We start from the raw sequence: 24,887 nt of genomic DNA, 5'->3' as shown, positions 1-24,887 counted from the left end.
TCATATTTTTTTGATATCCTAATATAGAGCTCATCTCTTGAAGATCATTTATGTCATTTGCGAATTGTACTCATCACTCTTCATGAGCATAATTTGTTTGTCAAGAAATCTAAACGTTGCTTTGCTTGACCGAATGTGGAATATGTTGGGCATATTGTTTCCTAAGAAGGTGTTTTAGTTGACCCTTCTAAAGTACAAGTGATGACAAGCTGGCCTATTCCACAAACAATCAAAATGCTGCGAGGTTTTATGGGGGTTGACTGGTTACTACTACAAGTTTGTCAAGGATTATAGAAAGATTAGCGCTCCACCAACTACTTTACTAGAAAAGGATGCATTCAAATGAAGTGAGCAAGCTAAACAAGCCTTTGTCAAGCTTATGCACACAATGCCCACCAACACATGTTCATGCCTTGCCACATTTCAAAAAGGTGTTCATCCTTGAGTCTAATACATTAGGAGTTGGCATTGGTGTAGTTTAATGCAAGAATGAGGCTTCATAGCTTTTACTAGTAAGACTCTTTCTCCATCCGACATTAGCATGTTTGTTTATGACAAAGAGATGCTAGCCATTGTGCATGTAGTTACAAAGTGGAGACCATATTTAATTGACCGAGATTTCCAAATTTGAATTGATCATAAGAGCTTGAAGTATTTTTTGGAGCAATGAATCTCTTCCATGGAACAATAGTAGTGGGTCACTAAGTTTTTGGGCTATGAATATGAAATTATTTAAAAGGAAGGGGCCAAGAATGTGGTGCTGGATGCACTATCACGAATTTCTAAACAAGTTGAGCTTGTAGCTATTTCTGTACCTTTGTGTATTACTCTTGAACAAATCAGGAAGGAATGGTGGCAAAATGTGGAGACTAAAGGTATTATCCAAAGCTATAAGATGAGCCAACTTCAGTCCCTCCTTACTTTTGGGACTCTTTTAAACTTATTGGGTAAGGGGCGGATTTTGTTAGTGCCTAATTCAGCCCACAAGCAAACCATACTACAAGAATTACAGCATCACCAGCTGCAGGTTACTCTAGTTTTCTTAGAACCTACAAGCGCATTTCTTAGGAATTTTACTGGAAGGGAATGGAGGATGAAATCAAAAAGTTTGTGGTAGAATATGATGTTTATCAGTGGCAGAAAGGGGAAACTGTGGCAAGTCCAAGCCTTCTACAGCCTCTTCCTGTTCCAGAAGAATCTTGTACTGATATCTCCATGGATTTCATTGAGGGACTACCATCTTCTCATGGTAAACATACTATTTTTATTATTGTGGATTGTCTCACAAAATATGCTAATTTTTGTGCTATAACTCACCCTTATATTGCTACAAGTGCTACTTGTACTTTTGTTGAGAACATGGTCAAGTTGCATGGGATTCCTCAATCTATTGTTAATGATGTGGTAGTCTTTACCAACAACTTTTGGTAGGAGCTTTTCTATTTGCAAGGGATATAATCGAAAATGAGCATTGTGTATCATCCACAATCATATGGGAAAATTGAAGTTTTTAACAGGCGTTTGGAGACTTATCTTCGTTGCTTCGTTGGTGACAAACCGAAGGATTAGGTGCGATGGCTTTCATGGGCTGAATGGTGGTACAACTGCATTTATCATTCCTTCATCAAGTTGATCTCATTCGAGGCTGTTTGTTGTCGAGCTCCTCCTGTTCTTGCTAGGTATTCAGCTAGATCATCTAGAATTGATCAAAGTGCTTTAGCTCCTTAAGAAAAATCTTGTTACAACTTGAGCTTGTATGGAACAACGAGCTAATAGTAAAGCGGAATTCTTAATGGGAGATTGGGTGTTTCTCAGGTTATGATCCTGTAGGCAGTTATTTATGACTGTTCATTCTTTAAGAAGATTTCTCCTCAGTTTATAGGCCTTATAAGGCCCTGGAGCGTATAGGCCTTGTTGCTTATCGCCTTGGCTTACCAATAAGTTTTAAGGTACGTAAAGTTTTTCATGTCTAGTGCCTCAAAAAGAAGTTAGGGGAGCAAGTTACTGTGTAGAGTTTCAAGTGCAGCCATAAGAAATTCTAGATCGCCGAGTGGTCAAACGTAGAAGTCAAGACATCACAGAAGTTTTAGTTCACTGGTCTTGCTTACTAGTTGAAGATGCAACTTGGGAAAATTATCAATCCTTGGTGAAGAGATTCCCAAATCAATTGGCATTCTATTTAATGTTGATATTTTTATTTAATGTGTTAGGATTCCCAAATCAATTAGGATTGAGTCAATTAAGGGTTTGGATTGGGATATTTTACATTTCTAATAGGGGTAGGGTTCTCTACCCTATATATATGCAACCTTACGGAGCTTTTTAATTCAAGAAATAGCATGATTCATATCCTTTAGCTGATTTGGAGGCAGATCCCCTCGAAGTGATCAACCCTATTTTCTCTATCTATTTTCAATCCTTTTAATTTCCTCAAATTCTCTATGATAAGACCTTAACGTCTTAACAATGATATCACTTTTGCCCTAATTCACCTTTAAACTCGTTATTGCTTCAATCCCAAGTAGGATGCATTAAGGTTAAGAATTTGCTCTGGATCATTTTCACAGAAAATGATATTGTCATCTACAAAAAGAAAATGGGAGACTGTCTAATTTTTGCAATTCCTTCTGATGCTAAGCCCCTTGAGCAGGTGATCTTCATTGGCTATAATTAACTAGTCTGCAGGTATTTATAATATTTCTGAGGCATTTGCATTATCTTGACAAAATTTTACGAGCTTCTTGATTTGAGTTCATGTTTTTGCAGCTACTGTATACTTTGTTTATTTGGCATTCATTTTGTTAAAGTATGTATTTGCAAAACGATCCACATGTTTTTAGCATTTATGTGAATATTTATTTATTTATTTTGTTTGAAATTTTATATACCAAAGCCTCCCCCGCTCCCCCCCCCCCCCCCCAAAAAAAAAAATTCAATGGGAACAGGTACACCTTTGCCCCCATGCTGATTTTACCATTAGGAGGCCACTGGTAAAACCTCCTTTCACATTTTTCCTTGTACCTTTTATCCATATTTTATACTGTGAAAGTATTATAACCATATTTTAAGATCTCAGTTGTTAAACCCCAAACCAAATATGAGAATCTTACCATACTACAATCTAAAAATTACAAAATAATCTGTCTGTTTCTATAAATCTTTTGCTGGTGGAACTGTGATACCACTGGGATTAGGATAAGAGATGCAGAGTCCTAGTATATTTCTATATCCTAAGATCCCACCTGTAATAGAATTTTATATCTAAATTAAGTGAATTTAATTTTTTTTTTGGTCATTTGGAAACAAAAACTTTTATTTAGCCTAACACCAGGTGTATTTCCATTAAAAAAAGTTAAAGCATATGCCTTAAAGAAAAATGCGAGCTTGAGCTTTGGTAGCACCAAAAAGAAAAAAAAAATTGTAGCCTCACTTTGATCAAAGTGCTTTTTTTTTTAATTTGAACTTTCCTCTCTTTCTCTGGTTCTTGCCCTCGGCCCTTTCCTAATTTCATCTACTCTTGGATCTGCTATGTCATTTATTTTCCTATCTTCCCCCTTTAGTTCCTTTTGAATCTTAATCTTTTTCCTTGACCCACTCCCTTAAATCTTAATCCTTCTTCCTTTCTCTTAATTTTTCCTTTTTATGTTCCTTACATTTTGTTAAGCTGATAGACATCATGGAGAGTAACTTTATGTTAGTATTCAATTTTAGTGTAGCTTCTACAGCAAAAGCAGCAAGGCGTTAGATCCAATTTAAAATTTTATATATATATAAATATATTTCAAAAATTGAGTGTTGTTGTCGTCGTCGTTGTTGTTGTTTTTTTGTTTTGTTTAGTTTTGGTTTTTTGTTTATTTTTTTTTAGGGTCCACATAAGTGTGCAGCGATTTGGAGGGGTTTAAGGCCATAGCAAGTTGTGCTATTATGGAATGGCCTCTGTCCTAATTCCCTGTCTTGGCCTCTCTCTTCAAGGAAATCCTTATTCTGTGCCTTTTTGAGATCCTGTGATTAGGAGGGTTGGGAGTAGGGGTGAGCAAACGGTCAGTTCGGCCAAATTCGGTTAATTAACCGAATTAACCGAAAATTTCGGTTAAAGAATAGTGTTAACCGAACCGACCGTACCATTGGGCCTCACCGAACTGAACCCGACCGAATTTATTTTCGGGTAACTCGGTTAACCTAATTTAACCGAGAAATATGGGGGAAGGGGGAATTGGGAAGGTAAATCCAGAACAAGGGAAGGGGGAAGTCAAGAAGGAGTCGGGGGAGATGATTGAGCTCGGGTGAGCTTGACGCCGATGACGATGAGGAGTCGGGGGTGGTTCTCGGTGACGATGGTTGGCCAGTGGCGACGGCGATGGCATCACGTGAAGATGGTGGTGCCGTGGTGCGGAGCAGTGAGCTCAGGTGAGCGAGAGAGAGGCAGTGACTCAGTGAGGGCTTTCGACTTCTCACTTCAGAGAGCAGTTACTGTGTTGCACTGTTGGTGATGATGGCCGGCGACGGCGACGGCGATGGCGATGGACACAGATGAAGGCATCGCGTGAAGATGGTGCCTGGTGGTGCAGAGGAGCTCGGGTGAGCGAGAGAAAGGCGACGGCGATGACTTCTGACTTCAGAGAGCAGTGACTGTGTTGGTGATGATGGCCGGCGACGGCGATGACGACGGCGACGGCGATGGCGACGGCGACGACGACTGCTGCGAAAGGCAGTGAGGGACTTACATGTTCTGACTTCTGTGAGACTGAGAGCAGTGAGAGTGTGAGACTATGAGAGTGTGAGACTGAGAGTATGAGAGGGAATGAGTGAAATCGGATTTTAATTTACTAATTTATATTTAAAATTTAATTAATTCGTAAATCGGTTAATCGGTTAACCGAATTAATATTCTCCATTAACCGAACCGAAACCCGATTAACCGAAATATTGGAAAAAATAACCGAACCGACCGAACCGAATTTTTTAACCGAACCGAACCGACCAATTTCGGTCGGTTAATTCGGTTTTCCCCGAATTATGCTCACCCCTAGTTGGGAGGAGGTTGGAGGGGTAGAAAAGAGGGTACTTTTTATTATAGGGTTTGCTTTTGGGAGGATCTTAGGTTGGCAAAGGTTCGTTGGGTTTGATGGTCTCGGCCTCCCTACGCAGTGCATTTGCGATTTGATTCATCCAACTCACCTTGAGCTTGAAAGAGGAATCGAATTCTGCAGGGATTCTTGCCAATGGACATTTTTCAAGTATAACTTAGGTTGTGTAAAGAAATGTCTGACAACTACATTTTCACCACAAACTTGGGCCTAAGTATGTAATGTTGTCGTTTGCTTCTTTTGAGCTATGTACTTAGTTACATTAAGCTTATGGCTTTCATGTGCAATAGGGTGCCCATTCTGTAATAGACTCCACCAAGGGAAGACTATCTCTTTGTACCTCGAAGGGCTTCATGACGTCTGGAAGAGCAAGTATGAGATCCCACATAATGGAAATATGTCAATGGCTCCTTGGCACTCCTTTGTCTAGATCCAATTTTAACCTTTTTTCAACAATTAGGTTAATGAGTCTGTCCTGCCCGAGTACCTCTCCATAAACTTGTGATAGTAATTGGCTAGTCCAATAAAGGAAAGTAACTTATTGATTGTCATTAGAATATTCCAATCTTGAATCACTCTCATCTTTTTCATATCAATCTGTATATAGCCTTGTTCAACCATAGGACCAACGAATTTAATACCATTTTGAAGCGAAAGAGCTCTTCTCTTTCTTCAGATAAAGGCTTCAGCTGTCGAACTCCTTTTGATAGATGCTCTTTATGTTCTAGAGTAGAACTATAAACAACTATGAGGTGAAGGTACACCACAACAAATTTCTTGAGATGGTCAAGAAACACATGATTCATGAGTGAAAAAAAGTTGATGGCGCAATTGTCAACTTAAAGGACATCACCAAGAATAGAACTGCTGTAGATGGTGATGAGCTGAAGATTACTTGTATGACATGATATGGGGCATATGAATTGTAGACTACTTGTATCACATAAAGGTTGTTCACCTTCAGCCTTAAATACCTTTTGGTAGTTGTTTGTCATGTTCTTTCTTCAGTAGAGTCACGGACAACTACTTTGTCAAGCTGCAAAACAACAAACTTGTTGAGGTAATTATGAAACACCTCATTCATGAGTGTGGGAATAGTCATTGGTGTAGTTGTTGCCTAGAATCCATATGCCTCATATGCAAGTAGTCTTTGGCTGATCATCATCTACTATCCTCGCTTGGTAGTCGCCTGATCACAAGTCATTTTTGGTAAAGTATTTGGTTTGACTTAGTTGGATTCTTGTTTGGCACAATCACTTTGGTGAGTGCATGGTAATTCACACACATTTGCATTCTCCCATCATGTTTTCTTTGGCCAAATGGTGCTTTGGAAGGACACATATTGTCAAATATTTTGTGAATGGCCGAATCAATTGGCCTTGAGTTCTGTATATTATATATAGACTTTACAAGAATGCTATACATGGTAAGTAAATAAGGTCTAGCATGATTCTAGCCCTATACAAGTAAACTATAATATGTCAAGCTCTATACATTTAAACTAAATATATGCTAACTGTACAAAATAATGAATTGAAATATAAGGAAATTAATGTGGGCTGAAGTAAGGAAAGAAATCTTTTGCTTGCTGTTTGATGTTCCGTTGACAGCTCCCTCAAATTGATGCGGGTTGATCAACAAGCATAAATTTGCTACTTAGGAAGCAATGTCGATGACGATTGGCTGTGATTTGGATAGCACTTGTATTTAAGCATGTAGAGGTGTAGGATCGGTCTCAGAAAAATCTAACTCAACAAGCAAGCCTCGAAGCCAAATAATTTCAGAACAAGCAAGAGACATCACCCGGTATTCAGATTTCGTCGATGACTTAGAAACTTTGTCTTGCTTCTTACTCTTCCAAGAGATCAATGCATCACCTAAGAACACACACCAACTAGTGATGGAGCGACGTGTATCCGCACAACCAGCCCAATTAGCATCGCTATAAGGAGCAAGGCGAGTAGAATTGCTTGCAGGGAAGAATAAACCATGGGCAGAAGTGCCCTGAACATCGCGTATGATCCTACGGACAGCAGCCAAATGAAGATGGCGAGGAGTCTGAAGAAATTGGCTGACTTGCTGTACAACAAAAGAAATGTCTGGTCTAGTAATGGTGAGATAGACAAGACTACCCACCAACTTCCGGTATAAACTGGGATCAGCAAGAAAATCACCCTCCTCTTTGCGAAACTTGACATTTAATTCCATGGGAGTATCAACAGAACTACAGAAGTACCCTTCTAAAAGCCAGCTGTGGCCACCAAGTCACTAGCATACTTATGTTGATTGAGTGAAATACCTGAGGGACTATGATTCACCTCAAGACCAAGAAAATATGCGAGAGACCCAAGATCTTTCATATGAAAGCACTCTGAGGGATGAGTCTTGAGATGAGCAAGTAAAGCAGAATCGGAACCATTAATCACAATATCATCAACATAAACCAAAAGAACAACAATACACATGTCTGATTTCTGAAGAAACAATGAAGTGTCATACTTGCTCTACTTGAATGAAAATTGTAATAAAGTGGTTTGGAATTTATCAAACCAGGCCCTCAGAGCTTGAGACCATAAAAAGAATGACGAAGCTTACACACATGTGAAGTCGGAGAGGGAAACAAGCCCGGGGGTGGCTTCATATAAATACACTCTTGAAGATCCTCGTGAAGAAAAGCATTCTTGACATCCATCTGGATGTAGTGGTCACTCACTAGAAGCCGCAATAGCCAGAATCGTACGAACAATAGTCATCTTAGCCACAGGAGTAAAGGTCTCTTCATAATTGACACTATATTCCTGATTATTCCCAAGTGCAACAAGGCGAGCTTTGTAATGATCCAAACTTCCATCAGATCAGACCTTGACTGAGTAAACCCATTTACAACCCAGAGGAACAATGGTGGGAGGACAAGGCTCAATGTCCCAGGTGTGATTAGCCTTTAGAGCGGCAATTTCTTCCTTCATAGCTTGTCACCAACAATCATGCTTGGCAGCGTGTGAGTAGGAAGTGGGAATATCTAAATTGGATAATGCAGTAGTAAGAGTTGAAACAAAGTTACCAGAACTTGAACAGTGAAACCCATTCTTGTCTAGGGGTATAGACACTCGAGAAGAGCAACGTACCAAAGGCTCTGGAGCTGTTGAACCTGACTGAATCTGGAGCGTGGTAGGATTAGATATCGAATGAGCTACCAGAAGAGATTGTGGGCGGGGGCACTGCGTATACACAATACTTGGTGTAAAATGAGAACTGATTGGATGAGGATCCGAGAACTGCTCCTCAAAGGAGGGGATAATCACAGTAGGAGAGGAGGGTATAGAGGACACAAGAAAGAAATGTTGATTTTCAAAGAAAATAACATTCCTAGAAATGTGTGTAGGATCTAATGTAGGATCATAGCAAACAAATCCCTTTTGACACACATTGTATCCCAAGAATGCACATCGAACAGATTGAGCAGATAATTTATGTCGCTTATGAGGAGGTAAATGAACAAAACATACATAACTAGAGGTACGGAAGTTATCGTAACTAGGTTGCTTGGCAAATAAACGGAAATAGGGAGACTCCATGTGTAGGACTTGAGAAGGTAAACGATTAATCAAGTAAGTAGCAGTTTTCAGAGCCTCAACCCAGAACAAGGATGGAACAGAGGATTCCCACGAGAGAGTACGGACCACATCTAGGAGATGACGATTTTTTCGTTCGGCTACTCCATTATGTTGGGGAGTAGCAGGACATGAACGTTGATGAATAATGCCTTTATAGGCCCAAAAAGCCTGAAACTCAGTAGATGCATATTCACCACTAGAATCTGTGTGTAATGTCTTAATAGAAGTAGAAAATTGATTGTCAACATATGCCAAAAACTCAGTGAAAGTATGAAAACCTCAAATTTTAGAGCGAAGAAAGTAGACCCAAGTACATCTGCTATGATCATCAATGAAAGTCATATGGTATTTAAATTTTTCATGTGAACTACCAGGGAAGATCCCCAAACATCACTATGGATAAGCTCAAAACACTGAGAAGCTCTATTAGCATGCAAAGGGAAGGGAAGAGTTTTGCTTTTACCAAGTTTGCAAGAGGCACACTCAAGAGATAAAGAAGAACGTTCTTTATTACCAAGTGAACTAGAGTTTAATGCATGAGATAAGATCTGAGTATTGGGATGGCCTAAACGACAATGCCACACCATACTAAGATCTGAAACATTATTTCAAGCAAAAGACTTAATAGAAGAAACTGGAGAATGTGCTGGAACAGGCAAAAGTAGTGGAAAGAAGCACCCCACTTTAGGTTCCTTCGCAATCGGCTCCTTCGTTACCTGGTCCTGCATAAGAAAAATTAACAGCACAATTGTTATCAACTAATTGACCAATAGAAATAAGATTCGTGCAAAGCTGAGGAGCAAGAAACACATTAGTGAACTTAGAAGAGGCATCTCTGACAATAGCTATTGGAAAAGAACTTCCATTGGCAGTCTGAATAGCAGATTGACCAGTGTAGGGTCAAACATGACACAAGGTAGTGAGATTATTCATCATGTGATTCGAGGCAACCGAGTCCACATACCCGAGATTAGTAGAATTGTTACCTTGGAGCCCTATTGCTGATAATGCTGAAATTAGCATCTGTTGCACCATTTTGGGTGTGCAGTAATTTGCTGGAGGAGGTGCAAGAACAGAGAAGTCACCTGAAGAAGATACAGGAGCTGCAAATGTGACTGTAGGGGGTACACTAACAGAAGTCTGGAATGCCTTGGCCTAACAATTCTGCGGGTGGATACGACATTCTTTGATAATGTGACCCCTCTTCTTGCAATAAGAGCAAAATTTCTTGGAACAATTAGCAGCGATATGTCCAAATTCTTTGCAGCAAAAACACTGCAAAGTGCTAGAATGCGCAGGAGGTCCTCGTCGTTGAGCAGCATAAGCCACAGGGACAGACCCGTAATTACCATGAGATTGTGCTAGAGTAACTTGAGTACTAAGCCGTTGTTCTTCATGAAGTAACTCACCAAAACAAACATATAGAGAAGGAATAGGAGAGCAATTTAGTAGAGACGAGCAAACAGATTCATACTTGGGGTGGAGTTTCATAAGAAACTGATCACGACGACTAGACTCGTGAAGACATTGAATAATGGGAAGAGAAGCCACAGGAACATCTGTAGTAACCAGATCTGAATATTCATTCCAAAGAGTTAGAAACCCCGAATAATAATCTTGGATGGAATGATTGTTATGTTGAAACATGGCAATTGCATGCTCTAACTAAAAACGACTGGCATTGTTATCTTTATGATATATTGTTTTTAAATAAGTCCACAAGGATTGAGCGGTGTGATAAGGTTGCAAGTTGGGGACAATATGTGGCTCAACCGAGCCAAGAAGCCAAGACATAATCTGAGCATCAAGCACAACCCATGAAGGACAAGCTGCGGACTCCTTGGATTTATCAAGATTGGGTGCACAATCCGTGCCATCAATATGACCCCAAAGATCTTTTCCCTTCATGAAAAGTTCAAACTGAAAAGCCCACATAGAATAATTGTTGCCCGTAAACTTGGCACACACAGGTGCAGAGTCAATGCTAAATAATGGAGAAAATCGAGAAGCCCCAAAAAAACAGACTCTGCCGAAAGAGAGAGACCACAAGAAAATCTAGAAGCCCAAAATAAACAACGCAGGTACAAAGAAAAGCCAAGAACAACCTCCCTGCACTAAATATTTAAATCTTGAACCAAAAAACTGCACTAAAAAATTAAATCTTAAACCAAAAACCTGTTGTGCTAAGAAGATAAGTGCCAGAAACAGCAATAAAAAGCTGTTGCCTGCTTGCCGAGAGTCACAAACAACAACAGAAACTGGAGAAATAAGTGGCAAACTAGAAACCTGCTGTGCCTGCTTGCCGAAAGTCACAAACAGCAACAGAAAACTGTTGCCTGCTTGCTGAGAATCACAAGGACATAAACTGGAGGAATAAATGGCAACCCAGAATCCTACTGTTCTGACAGCCACACAGCCACACAGCCACAGAAGTACAGAAAGAACAAAGAAAAAATTCCAGAAGAGAAAACAAAACCCCAATAGTCACGAAACCGAGAAGACAAAAAAGGGAAAAAAAAAAACCTAGCAGTCGGCTGGCTCTGATACCTGTGAATGGCCGAATCAATTGGCCTTGAGTTCTGTATATTATATATAGACTTTACAAGAATGCTATACATGGAAGGTAAATAAGTTCTAGCATGATTCTAGCCCTATACAAGTAAACTATAATCTGTCAAGCCCTATACATGTAAACTAAATATATGCTAATTGTACAAAATAATGAATTGAAATATAAGGAAATAATTGTGGGCTGAAGTAAGGAAAGAAATCTTTTGCTTGCTGTTTGCTGTTCGGTGGACACATATAACCTGCTTCCAATAACTCATAAAGTTGCTTCCTCAACTCTATTAACTTCGGAGGCGCCATTTGTATGGCTCTTTAGCTGGAGGCTTCACCCTTGGTCTCATGCTCACACCTCATTGTGGAAGCAAGTTGTGTAGTAGCTTATCCAACACCCCTGCAACACATTTTAGATTGTAGTAGGCACTCACTGTAGTGCTACATCTCCACCTACCACCAACGAGGCTAAATATGTTGTCTCACCTCTTTTCAATCCCTTATCGAGTTGCCCCCATCTTGTCTTCATTGGATTTGTTCCTAGATGACCCTAAAAAAAAGAGAGAGGAACCTTCCCTCTCTTGAGTACAAGAACATGACGCTCTCTATGTTTTCATATGGTTTTGCTTATTATCGAATTGTTGTAGCATTATAAGCCACTTTTTTACTTTTACTCCCATTAGGATAAACTTGACCCTTACCCTATTCCCGCCTACAAATATGGGATAACAAGAAGTGAATATCTTCTTAGTAGCAGGGTTTGATATGGTGTTATAACACTTCCACCATATGATGGAAATCTTTCGTCTACTCCTTCATAGGACTTGTTGATGTTTTTTGGATCCCTAAAGTTGGGCAATCTCCTTGGTCACATTCTTGGCTGTTTCAGCTTGCGCCTCTAGCACATCAATTCTTTTGGTATTAGTGCACGACGTGGTTCTCTTATCACTGCACAATCCCACAATCCGAAGGCAATCAAATCTTTTAAGCAATTAGCCAAGCTCTTATACAAACTATCATGGGTCGAACACTTCACTCCTTGCAAAGGGCTGTGCTCAATAGTTATAGCACACTAGCTTAACTAGTCATCCAAAAGTACACTAGAGTTTCACCACATGAACAAATTTTTTGAATACAAAATAAGCGATAGTAGTAAACAAGCATGTGTCTAAACACGAGTCATGCAGTGAACTGTAAAGTGCATAATTCATTCTTAACACCTTTGTAAGCAAACGTATGTTTAGTAAGGAATGCAAGTATGCTAAACACACTTACAATAGCTAGTGAATTTTACAATGATCGATGAATACTCACCTCCACTAAAGAGCTTTCTACACCAATCTTGCTCTAGTACTAGGAAACATCAAATTAACCAACTCCCCTTTTTTGATGTATTATCCTATTCAAAGAATCAAACTGATACTACTATTTACGTGATGGTTACCCATCCCATGCACATAAGACAAGTGGTCATAAGCAAGCATAATGCCCTTAACAAGCTTGGCTAGTGGCAAATAGGTATGCATCCATTTGTTGAAAATTTTGAAAGTAGATCAATAGTTGCTAAGCAACTTGAAATGAGACTTCATGATTGCCCTTCTTTTTTTTTTTTGGGGGGGGGGGGGGGGGAGGGTTGTGGGGGAATTTTTCAAATATGAAAGAAGCGGATCTTGAAATTGTTAGGGATTGTTGTCTGGTGAAGTTGTACAACTGTAAAAGTCAAGCACAAGTGATTATGTTTGAGTGCAAAGAGTGAGTGCTTCGCTTGAAAGTGCTTGAGGTTGGGACTGTTTTCGATCCTCTTCTGTTTAGGATCTATTAGCAGGGGTAGTCACTTTTTTTTTTTTGGGTTTCCTTAAGCAGAATTAAGAGAATAATCAAAAGAATAGTCCAATGGAAATTGGTGGAATGGTTCATATTTTAATTTAACGTTGGGAGGCTCTTTTTGTTTGTTTGTCTGTCTGCTTGTTGGGTCTTTGGCTACCTTTATAGTCCATGAGGGTAGTCTTATATATACAACATTATTGTCTTTGTTGTTATTTTTGACGATGATAGAGTTGTGCTATCAACTAATTTTACTTTAAAGTTGGCATTGCAGTGCTAATGTTTTCATTTGATAAATTTGCCTTTTTGTAGCTGGATGTGAAGAATTAAACAATACACATCTTTATGTGCTGATTTGTTGAAAGTTGAAACACATGCATTTGTGTAATAGAACCGTGTTCTTCTTTTGGTAAAAGGATTTGAATATTGTAATACAATTTTCTTAATTGAATAGAAAAAACTTTTGTGAGGTTGCTTTCAAAAGTTCCCTTCTTTTATTTGTTTTTATGTATAATGTGTTCTATTTGGTCATATGGATTTTTAATTTTCAGGGTACAGCTATATTTCTAGCGTGAAAGTTGCCAATTCAACCTTGAACATATTAAAATGGGTCATTGCTTTTCTAAGGTATGTGTATTGTTCTTTGAATTTTTTTTTTCTTGAGATATTTAGGGCCTATTTGGACCAAGGATTTTGTTTGAGGAAAAGAAAGAAAAAGAAAATAAGAATGAAATTTATTTTCCATTATATTTTTCCTATATTAAATAGTATTAAAAATGCAAAATTGTTCTAATATGATTAAAAATTAAGAAAAATTAAATGTTAATTAGGTGTAAAATCAAATTTTAGTTCATTAATATGCTATATATTTTGTTTTTCCCTCTCTTTCGTTGATAACGAAACATGAAAAAACGGATTTCTTCATGTTTTCGTTTCCTTTCCCTTGTGTTTTTTGTGGGCCTTTAAGGGATTTGGAGGTCTTAAGGAAGTGAAAATGCTTTAGTGGTGTCCTACTTTTGCTGTTGTGTGGTGTAGTTGGCTGGAACATAATTCTAGATTTTTATGGGAAGGGTGATGGCTTCATATTTAGTATGTAGTAGATTTTTGTTTTGGCTTCTTTATGGTGCTATACTTCTGCTTTGTTTCTTGGGATGCAGCTTGTTGATGAGTGGGGAGATTGGAGGGCTATGTTACTTTAATTGTATTTTTTTTATGTGTTAGATTTAGAACTGCATGTCCTCTGATTAATCATAATTGATTTTTTCTTCTTTTCTATCTTAAAATTTAAGGTATGTGTGTTGGGAAGATAAACAACAACAACAACAAAACCAAGCCTTAGTCCCACTAAGTGGGGTCGGCTATATATGTGTGTTGGGAAGATGCTGATTAAAATATAATGTTTTATAAAGAATATGATAAATATTATTTTATTTGCATTTCTTAGTCTTATTTTTTTAGCTTATTTATTCCTCTGCTGATTCTTGTGTCTGCCACTCCTTTTAGTATTTGTTGCATTTAAGGCTTTAACTTAGCATTATGGCATAGAGTTGTTGGCTCTCTCTCTCTCTCTCTCTCTCTCTCTCTCTCTCTCTTTGTGCATTGCTGTGTTAGCTTGACTCAATGATTGAGTCTTGTGTTTTCTTCCCTCTTATTTATTATATTTTATTTTATTTTTATGTTTCCCTTTTGCATTTTACAGTGGAAACAATCAAAACATGCAAAAGCACCAAAGCTAAAGTTTCGCATATAGTTTTTTATTTCCACTTCTCTATATAATTTGTTCAAATGGTAAAAACAAGCATTGGGGCAAGCCATCAACTGAAGCATATTTCTCACAGGATCAAACTTGTATTTTAGTGGACACCTGTTTTTTTCTTTCTTTTTTTTTCCAGGAAAAGGGGGTGGGAGGGGCTGTTGCACTGTGTGTCCTGAGATAGTCAGACAATTTATGATTAAGCTGCTCCATTAAAAGAAAAAAGACATCTAATTCAAGTTTTAAATGTTACAAAGAGCCAACTACAGGAGGAAAGACAAAACAAAATCGAGTTGAGGCTGGGAAAAAGGATATGATGGCTTAAGGTTTCTAGAAATCTAGAAGATACTATATGTGAAATAATTACAAATACTCGGAAAATCTTATATGGCTTTGCTCAGCTGAGCTGAGAGTGTATTTGGAAATTTTTATGCATAAATACCTATATCTAAATTGGCATTTCCTTAAGTTAGATAATCTTGTATTGGCAATGCACAGACCTTTCTTGACGTTTATTAAGATTATTTGTCAATCTTGACTTGTGCAATGCTTAATATTTTCCAGCTGTATGTTCTTTTCTCTTCCACTTATCAACCACCTCTGCATCACTGATTAGAATCTGCTGTCAAAATGTCAAATATTCCATTTTCACCTTGATTTGCATCCTTTTTTCTTTTGTTTTTGTGAGGGCTTCAACTTGAACTGAATCCTTCTTGATCTCCTTTTACTTGGGCAGTTTGGTCTTCATTGCACAAAGCTAGTGTAACGACCTTGTAAATTCTACTGCTATAAATATAAAAATGCTCTGATACCAATAATAATATCAACAATATCGACCTGAACCCAAAGTGGGGTACCGTGGATACGCCTGTCCATTAATACATACTACAATACAACGGAAGCATGATATACCCAATCCTCATATACAATACCAGAGTTCTAATGTCTCCATAAATATACATATATATTCCCTAAACAAAAATCCATCACATCCCAACGATACACCAAGTATATTCATATATAATCACTGTATCTCACAATTACTTACCCTAAACAAAACACTATCCACTCCTGCCCTGGAGAACTCTAGACCAGGTTTCCTGAAATGTTAAAGATTATAGGAGTGAGACTCCTCTCAGTAACAAGGAATACATTATTATCAGTGTGTGGCAACATGAGTTTTAGTATTTCAGAAACACATCCATTTAATAATTTAACTTTATTTGATAAAACATATAAATCTGAATTCACACCTATGTATATATATATATATATATATTTGAAACACATATTTCATTTTCAAAACGTATTGTATCATAACTCATAATTTTCTGCAATAATTAAATCATCATATATATATATACATAAGGAATTTTCCTCTGAATGGATGTTCATACATCATCATATAATAACCCCACATGATCGGGTTGTGCGATCCAAAGGCGGGACTTAGCCTTGGCTGGCCCACCACCAGGCTAAGTCAGATCTAAAGTGTCTGCAGTGCGACTGGCCTATCGCAGTCTGATCCGGACCCAGGGGTGGTCAACATCTCTTCGCAGGCCCAATCGATTTTCATTACCAACACTCTCCCTAAGTAGTGTGGTTGCAGTGACTATCATCATAGCTACGGTACCGTGCTCTATATCTGAAACAGTCCATCAGGGTTCTGCTACCATATAGTACAATTCATATAATATAACCGTATAAAATTTGACACGTTCTCAATTTATTCTGTATAAAACCATATCATATCTCGGCACACAGCCATAAATAACCGGCAAACAACCATTAATACTCGGCACACAGCAATAAATAACCGGCACACAGCCATAAGTACTTGGCACACAACCATATAAAATTGGCACATAGTCGTCTGTACTCAGCACACAACCATTTATTCTCATATCATAATTCCCAAAACTTTTAAAAACATTTCTACAATCAGTATATATATACTCATGCCACACAATTTGAATAATAAATCATAAATTAATAACAACTTGGAAAACATATACATTTTGTTGAAAATTAAATGAATAATCATCTTTTAGGGTTTAACCAACTCAATATACCCATTTCCACGAAAATATTCCTATAATAATTATATTTCAGAACCCCTATATCCAGAAAACATATAAATAATTTCTGTAACCACATATTATAATTTAATTTGTTAAATTTATGAAAATACCTGACATAATCTATTCCCTTTACCTATTTACCGAAGATGTGCTTGTAGGGATCCCCAAATTACGAATCTGCTTTGGTTAACTCGCTAAGAATAGCAGTCAGGACTCCGAAATGGTGTTTATTTATCAATCTGGCTGAGTTTTGGTGTAAAATTTGAAGAGAGAGAGAGAGGGAGGACCGCAGCCCTAGAAAAAGAGAGAGAGAGAGTTTAATTTTTCTAAGTAAAATGAATTAAATCCCTATTTATAGGCTGCTGTCCTAGCCAAAACCGTCGACGGTTTGGTCTTTAACCAAACCATTTTACCACGTTTTTACCTTTACATGCTCTCAGTAACTTGAAATCGTCGACGGTTTTTTCTGAGCTTGCTAAAACTGTTGACGGTTTTGTCTCACCAAACCAAACCCACACAAAATCGTTGACGATTTTCCTGAGACTCCTAAAACCGTCGACGGTTTGGTCTTGTACCAAACCGATTTTCTCATTTATTTATTATTTTTATTCATTATTATTTTCTAGGTCTTTACATCCTCTCCTCCTTATAAAAATTTTGTCCTTGAAATTTGCTAACACTTATACCACATTTGGAAATCACTGACGTAATTACTGACTCTAGGAAGAGCCGGTAGCCACCCACATAACCGCCCCGTCCCAAATTTATTAATAACCTCACTTGTGATGGAGGAATATCGTGATTACATCATAGGTTTCTAAGAGGTTACAATTAATTACATAAAAACTCTCCCAAAATCCCACTCAAGCATAAAAACATTACATATAAATTTACAATTAAATACATTCAATTGATTAATCTACTCAAAACATACATACCATTAAATTCTTACCTGAACTATTACATTATCTAACTCTGGGCTCCGCTGAACAAGTGTGGGCACCTCTTTCGCATTTCCTCCCTTAGTTCCCATGAGACTTCCTCAACTGCGTGATTACGCCAGAGCACTTTTACTAGCGAAATTTTTTGGTGTGCAATTCCTGTTCTTTCTAGTCTAAGATCTGAATCGGCACTTCATCATATGATAGAGTATTTCCAAGTTCCAGCGCCTCATAACTTATTACATGTGACGGATCTGGGAGGTGCTTCTTCAACATAGACACATGAAATACGTCGTGAATCCTGAATAATGCTGGGGGTAGCTTTAACCTATAAGCAACTGGACCAACTCTTTCCAGTATCTCAAACGGTCCAATATACTTAGGGCTTAACTTACCCTTCTTCCTGAATCTCATAACTCCTTTCATTGGTGCAATTCTCAAAAATACGTGACTCCCTACTCCAAACTTCAGCTCTCGCCGGCGAGTATTTGCATAGCTTTTTTGTCGACCTTGAGTTGTTTTAATTCTTTCGTGAATAAACCTGATTTTCTTAGAAGTTTGTTGTACAATTTTCGGCCCCAAAATCTGCATTTCACCCACTTCATCCCAATATAGTGGAGTTCGGCACCTCCGACCATATAATGTTTCATATGGTGCTATTTTAATACTGGTCTGGTAGCTATTATTATAAGCAAACTCCACCAGTGACAAATATTGAATCTAGCTGCCCCCAGAGTCCAACACATAGGCTTGAAGCATATTTTCTAATATCTGTGTGGTCCTCTCTGTCTGTCCATCGATTTGGGGGTGAAATACCATACTAAAAGCAACTGAGATCCCAAGGCTCTTTGTAAGCTCTTTCAAAACTGAGATTTGAACTGTGGGTCCCGGTCTGATACGATGGACACTGGTACGCCATGAAGTCTAACTATTTCCTGAATATATAACTCAACTAACCTATCCATGGAGTAGTTAGCCCTGATTGGAAGAAAATGGGGAGTCTTGGTCAGTCGATCTACAGTCCATATGGCGTTTTGCTCATGCTGTGCTGGTGGTAATCCTGTGACAAAGTCTATGGAGATATGTTTTCATTTCCATTCTGGAATATGAAGTGGTTGCAATGGCCCTACTAGCTTCTGATGCTCAGCCTTTACTTGCTGACATATCAAACATTACTCTACGTATCAGGCAATTTCTCTTTTCATATTACTCCACCAGAAGGATTCTCGTAGATCTCTGTACATTTTAGTGCTTCTTGGATGCATCGTATATAGGGGACGATGCGCCTCTCCCAGAATAATTCTTTTAATCTCAGCATTATTAGGTACACATAGCCTAGTATGAAACCTCAAAGTTCCATCATCTGAGATATTAAAATTTGCTCCCAGTCTACTCTGCACTTTATCCATAATCTTTCTAATTCTACATCTTTCATTTGAGCAGTCTTAATCCTTTCTAGTAAGGTTGGTTGAAGTACCAGATTAGCAATAAATGCCTGATGATTTCCCTCCATTAGCTCCACACCAAGCCTTTCTAGATCTATCCTGATATGGTGTTGAGCTACCACTGCTGATACTGAGGTACTCCTTGATTTCCGATTCAAGGCATCAGCTACCACATTAGCCTTCCCTGAGTGGTAATTGGTGTTGCAGTTCTAATATTTAATCAATTCCAACCACCTCCTCTGCCTCATATTTAACTCCTTTTGCATGAAGAAATATTTCAAACTCTTATGGCCCGTAAAAATCTCACATTTTCTGCCGTACAAATAGTGTTTCCAAATTTTCAATGCATACATCACTGTAGCCAACTCCAAATCATGTGTAGGGTAGTTCTTTTCATACTCCTTAAGTTGCTGAGAAGCGTATGCCACAACTTTTCCCTATTGCATCAGAACACACCCCAGCCCTTTCTGAGATGCGTCACTATAAATTGTGAAACGATCATTTCCAGATGGAATGGTCAAAACTGGAGCAGTGATGAGTCGTTGTTTTAGTTCTTGAAAAATTTCTCGTCAACTGTGTCAGAGGACCCGATAGTCTAGAAAATCCTTCCACAAACCGCCGGTAGTACCCTGCCAGACCCAAGAAACTTCTGATCTCCTAAACATTCCTCGGTCTCGCCCAATTCACTACTGCCTTTATCTTGCTCGGATTTACAGAAATACCGTCCCCGAATATCACATGTCCAAGGAATGTAACTTCCTCCAGTCAAAATTCACATTTTCTGAATTTAGCATAAAGCTTCCTTTCTCTCAACACCTGTAGCATCATCCTCAAATGATTTACATGCTCCTCAGGACTCTTTGAATAAACCAAGATGTCATCAATGAAAACCACCATGAACTGATCTAGATATTCATGGAAAACCCTATTCATTAGATCCATAAATGTCGTAGGAGCATTAGTCAGTCCGAAAGGCATAACCAAGAACTCATAGTGGCCATACCTAGTTCGGAAAGCAGTCTTTGAAACATCATCTGATCTAATTTTCACCTGATGATACTTTGATCGTAGATTAATCTTAGAATAAACCCGTGTTCCTTGTAGCTAGTCAAATAGATCATCAATGCGGGGAAGATGATACTTACTCTTAATTGTCACTTTATTTATCTCTCGGTAATCAATACACATCCTCATTGACCTGTCTTTCTTTTTCACAAACGAATCCGGTGCTCCCCAAGATGAAACACTAGGTCTGATAAACCCCTTATCCAGTAGTTCCTCATTGTGGGTGTGTTATAATAATTTTTTATTATAGTATTTTTTAATTTGTATTATTTTGTACTTTTATTATTTTAATCTTATTTTAAAAAAATATTATTTGATTTAAAGAGGAAAATGATCATTTTTGTAATTAAGTTTTAAAGTTTGTTTTAGCTTTAGAAATATTAACCAAAAAGGTTGCTGGTTTCTGGTTTTTTTGTTTTTTCTAGCTTTTAGTTTTCATTTCTATTTTTCGTTATCATAATTTTTGATAGTGATACAAAATGACCCCTTAGTTTTCTTTCTGCTGATTGGCCCCAAAAAGAAAATAAAGTCTTAAATTTGATTTCCATGGGAGGTCAAAAACTGCCCAAACATGTAACTTTCTGTAATTTTGAGAAGCATCCTGAGATTTTCCTTCCAATGATTGGCTCAAAAAAGAAAATAAGAACACAAAAGCATATGGCTTTGTCAAATATAACAATCCCTTAGCAGTTTTAAAACCTGGTGTTTTATGTTAGTTTGTCTACCTCTGTGACCAAATGGCCCCTTAGTTTTCTTTCTGCTGGTTGGCCCCAAAAAGAAAATAAAAGTCTAAATTTGATTTCCATGGGAGGTTCCAAACATGTAACCTTTTGTAATTTGAGAAGCATCCCAAGATTTTCCCTCTGATGATCGTCTCCAAAAAGAAAATAAGAACCCCACAAAAGCATATGGCTTTGTCAACTATAACAATTCCCTAGCAGTTTTAAAACCTGGTGTTAAAATGTTAGTTTGTCTACCTCTGTGTTTTTGCTTGTTATGTCAGTTAACCAAAAGGTAGAATTTACTCGCAGAAATTGAACGATGGAGATGGTTCAGATGATAATGTCGAGTTTTCTGGTGGAAATGTGCACCTCATTACAACCACAGAAAGTTGGAATGAAAAGATTTCAGAAGCAAAAAGGGAGGGCCAGATTGTAAGTAGTTCATTACTGCCTTATTATCATGCCAGACATGAGCTATGCTAAATGGTGTTAGGGGCTTTATGGTCATATGTCCCCTATGCTGTTTATGTGTTATGAATGAAATTTTTTACTTATTTTTAATGAGCCATACTATATTTGTGAAGTGAAAATTATCACAAAAAAGTAAGGGTTTCGCCATACCTTTATCTGATTTAAGAATCAATGGAAGGCATCTAGGCTTTACAAAAACTTGAGGGTGAAGCCTTACGAGAAGCTTTGGATTTGAGAACCAAAAAATATACGAATGATTGTATACTGATGCTGAATCATTACTCACCAAAACCAATAGAAAAACTTATGAAGCATCTGGTGAGCATATTTATCATCAGTATGGTGCATGGATAGGCCACATTCCTCTTTTTAAGGATAAGGCATGAACAAAAGAGAGGGACTAAATATTGGTTTTTGCACTTGACACTTTTACCCAAGTACATGTATTACTAGGACAGTATTAATATCCCAGTAGGCTAGTAGAGGAATGCAAACATGGAATAGCATCAGTAGTCATTAAAGGTGCAAGGTGCAGTAAGGCACATGGAGAATTTGGAGCCTAGGGCGAGAGGTGCAACAGGTGCCTCACCTGCACATTTGTTGAAAAATCATGTAAAATGTCTTTCAAAACCGGTTCTCAGTTTGTAAAGACTCATTAATACAAGAATTCGAAAAAAAGAATTCAAAAACTCAGTGGTGAGGCACTGAGGCAGAAAGAGAGCAGATTTCAACCTGGTCATCAAATAAGAAGAGAATTGAGGCACAGAGGCTAAAAGAAAACAGAGAGTTCGAAATTCAGAAATGAGGCACTGGCAGAAAAAAATTAAAGGAAAAAACAGTGTTTAACCTTGTGAAAGGTAAAAAAGGAAGAAAAAAAGAAAGAAAGAAAAAAGGGGGCATTGAAACGGGAGAGAAAACCTGGTTACAAAACGAAGAGGAAAAGAAAAGTGAGGTGGAAAACAGATTGCTAGACGAGAAAAAGTGGAGTTTAATTGGTTGTGAAAGAAGACAACTAGATCATGAGGCAGCAGCCAAAAAAAAATATTCAATCAAAGCCATTTATGAAGTGCGACTTGCCTTGCTGCACCTTTTAAAGGTTGCATCTGATGACTTTTGAGGCGCTAGCAGAGGTCTCCTTAAAACAACTATGATTGAATATTTCCTGCATGAACGAATGATACAAATAAGGAATTTTTCTCTTACACACGCACAAGCACGAGTGAGATTTTAAGTTGATTTGTTTGATTGGAATCTTGCACAATTTTCCCTTTCTATCTTTAACATGCACAAGCACGAGTGAGATTTTAAGTTGATTTGTTTGATTGGAATCTTGCACAATTTTCCTTTTCTATCTTTAATTTTATCTTATCTTGGGGCTTAATATTCAACAGGTAGTTGCAAATTTCACTGCATCATGGTGTGGTCCCTGCAGAATGATTGCACCATTCTACCGTGAGCTATCTGAGAAATACACTGCTCTGATGTTCTTAACAGTTGATGTTGATGAACTACCTGTAAGTATGGAGTTACATGGTAATTTTGAACTTTTTAGATGAAAATGTACTGTCATTGTTTTAAGACGCATTGAGTAGGCTTTAAACCTTATCATGCGGGTAGTCAAAATTTACTTTATTTATTCTTTTAAATGCCAACTTTATCTGCATAGATACATGTTCATTCTCAACGCGCAGGCTATATAAACATTTTCATCCGGCCTGGAGCTTATAGACTCTTACACCAGCATAACATGGTGCCACCCATCAGGGTGCAGCCTGGTGAGGGCGGATGAGGGAATATAAGAGGTCCTACATTTGATTTTTCACTGAGACCTCTACCCAGTGTTGCTGGTCATGGGTATGATCGGTGTACGCCGGGGTTTAATAAGGAGTTTAGGGTCCAAAAAGTTTCTGGTCTAAAAATCAAAGTGCGCTAATCGGGTTACCACCCCTCTTCACAGAGAGAGAGAGAGAGAGAGAGAGAGAGAGAGAGAGAGAGAGAGAGAGAGAGAGAAGAGATTCTATGATTCATTCAGTTCAGTTATAATATTTCTGGTTATTTTATTTACAGAAACTCTCAATATGTTTTTAATTTATACAAAATAAATGTGTGATGTGAGACAGGAATTCAGTACTTCGTGGGATATTAAAGCCACTCCAACCTTCTTCTTCCTTAGAGATGGGCAGCAAATAGACAAGCTCGTGGGGGCCAACAAACCAGAGCTACAGAAGAAGATGACTGCCATTGTAGATTCATCCACCCTAACCCCATGTCAAAAATGACAGCTTTGGTAGTCAGAATTTCTTTGATTTATTGTGAGCTTTTGTTTATATGCGTTTGTATCATCTTGTAAATTGTCAATAAAAACGTGAGTGTATTCTTTCTCTTCTTGAAAGCCTTAGAAGGGATAAACCTGAGTGGCCATTATTTGCTTGAAGTTTGCGATTCAGAAATGTAAAAAAGCTGTTTTTTATGGATTGCATGACTGGCTTTGTGGTTGGAAGCTTTCTCGTAAGAAAAGGATGTCGAAGAAATTTTCGGAGCAGCCCTTTTCCTCTTGAGAATTTTTATTACGGGCATTCGGTGATTCACATCGATATCCATGTTTATTTATGTTTACCTATTCTGTGAACTTCACCTCATTCTTAACAAAAACTCCATCTTAAATATTTTTACAAATTTCTTTAGATATTTTAATATTTAAAACTGAAAAATTGACAGAGATGTAGAAGCACAAACAAATTTTATTGCCCCTGATGAATTTCTTGGGAACTTGTAAGCACTCACCCTTCTGTGTTTTTTAATATCAAGTGATGGCAAATTAACGGAACGAATATAAATATCTCAAAAATTAGAAGTTCGAAAGGTTTGTAAAACTTTAAAATTCTCATGAGAGGTCTAGGCCCTTTTGTCAAACTAGGTGTAGTATAAAAAATAATATTATAGAAGTTTAAATAAAAAAATCGAAACAATATATGTACTATGTTAACAATTTGACTTTCAAATTTATTTTCAATTGATACTACAATTATAACTTAAAATTAAGGAACTAACTGCATAAATAATGTTACTTATTTGTTCTTTTAGAATCGTAAAAAAATTTCATCGAATTTAATAAATTAAAAAAATTTAAAATATTTGGGAAAAAATTCAGAAGGAAATTTATTTTTTAATATATTTTTGCTCTATATCAAATACAATTAAAAGGAAATATTGTTCGAATTTGATTAAAAATTAAGAAAAACTAAATGTTGGTATTTTTTTTTTTTAAATTTCTTTCCTACATGATAACCAAACATATAAAGTGAAAATTTTTTTATTTTCCTTT

The 24,887-nt window shown here is 37.5% G+C and overlaps 1 protein-coding gene across 2 annotated transcripts in view; it reads left to right on the top strand.

The window, feature by feature from the left end:
* LOC131159962 (thioredoxin H9) overlaps window positions 1–24,041 on the top strand; it is a 29,513-nt gene extending 5,472 nt beyond the window's left edge. Inside the window, exons 2-6 of one of the 2 annotated variants that reach the window (XM_058115214.1) lie at window positions 13,397–13,493; window positions 13,636–13,711; window positions 21,401–21,523; window positions 22,954–23,076; window positions 23,683–24,041. In XM_058115214.1, the coding sequence (XP_057971197.1) occupies window positions 13,691–13,711; window positions 21,401–21,523; window positions 22,954–23,076; window positions 23,683–23,841 (426 nt within the window). In that variant the 5' untranslated portion in view covers window positions 13,397–13,493; window positions 13,636–13,690 and the 3' untranslated portion in view covers window positions 23,842–24,041. The remainder of the gene's footprint in view (window positions 1–13,396; window positions 13,494–13,635; window positions 13,712–21,400; window positions 21,524–22,953; window positions 23,077–23,682) is intronic. The other variant, XM_058115215.1, reaches the window with a different exon arrangement.
* Window positions 24,042–24,887: the final 846 nt, after the last annotated feature.

This window comes from Malania oleifera, chromosome 7 (genome assembly GCF_029873635.1).
Source record: "Malania oleifera isolate guangnan ecotype guangnan chromosome 7, ASM2987363v1, whole genome shotgun sequence".
Lineage (NCBI taxonomy): Eukaryota > Viridiplantae > Streptophyta > Magnoliopsida > Santalales > Ximeniaceae > Malania > Malania oleifera.
The sequence above is the reverse complement of the archived record's forward strand: the minus strand, read 5'-3'. Positions and strand labels throughout refer to the sequence as shown.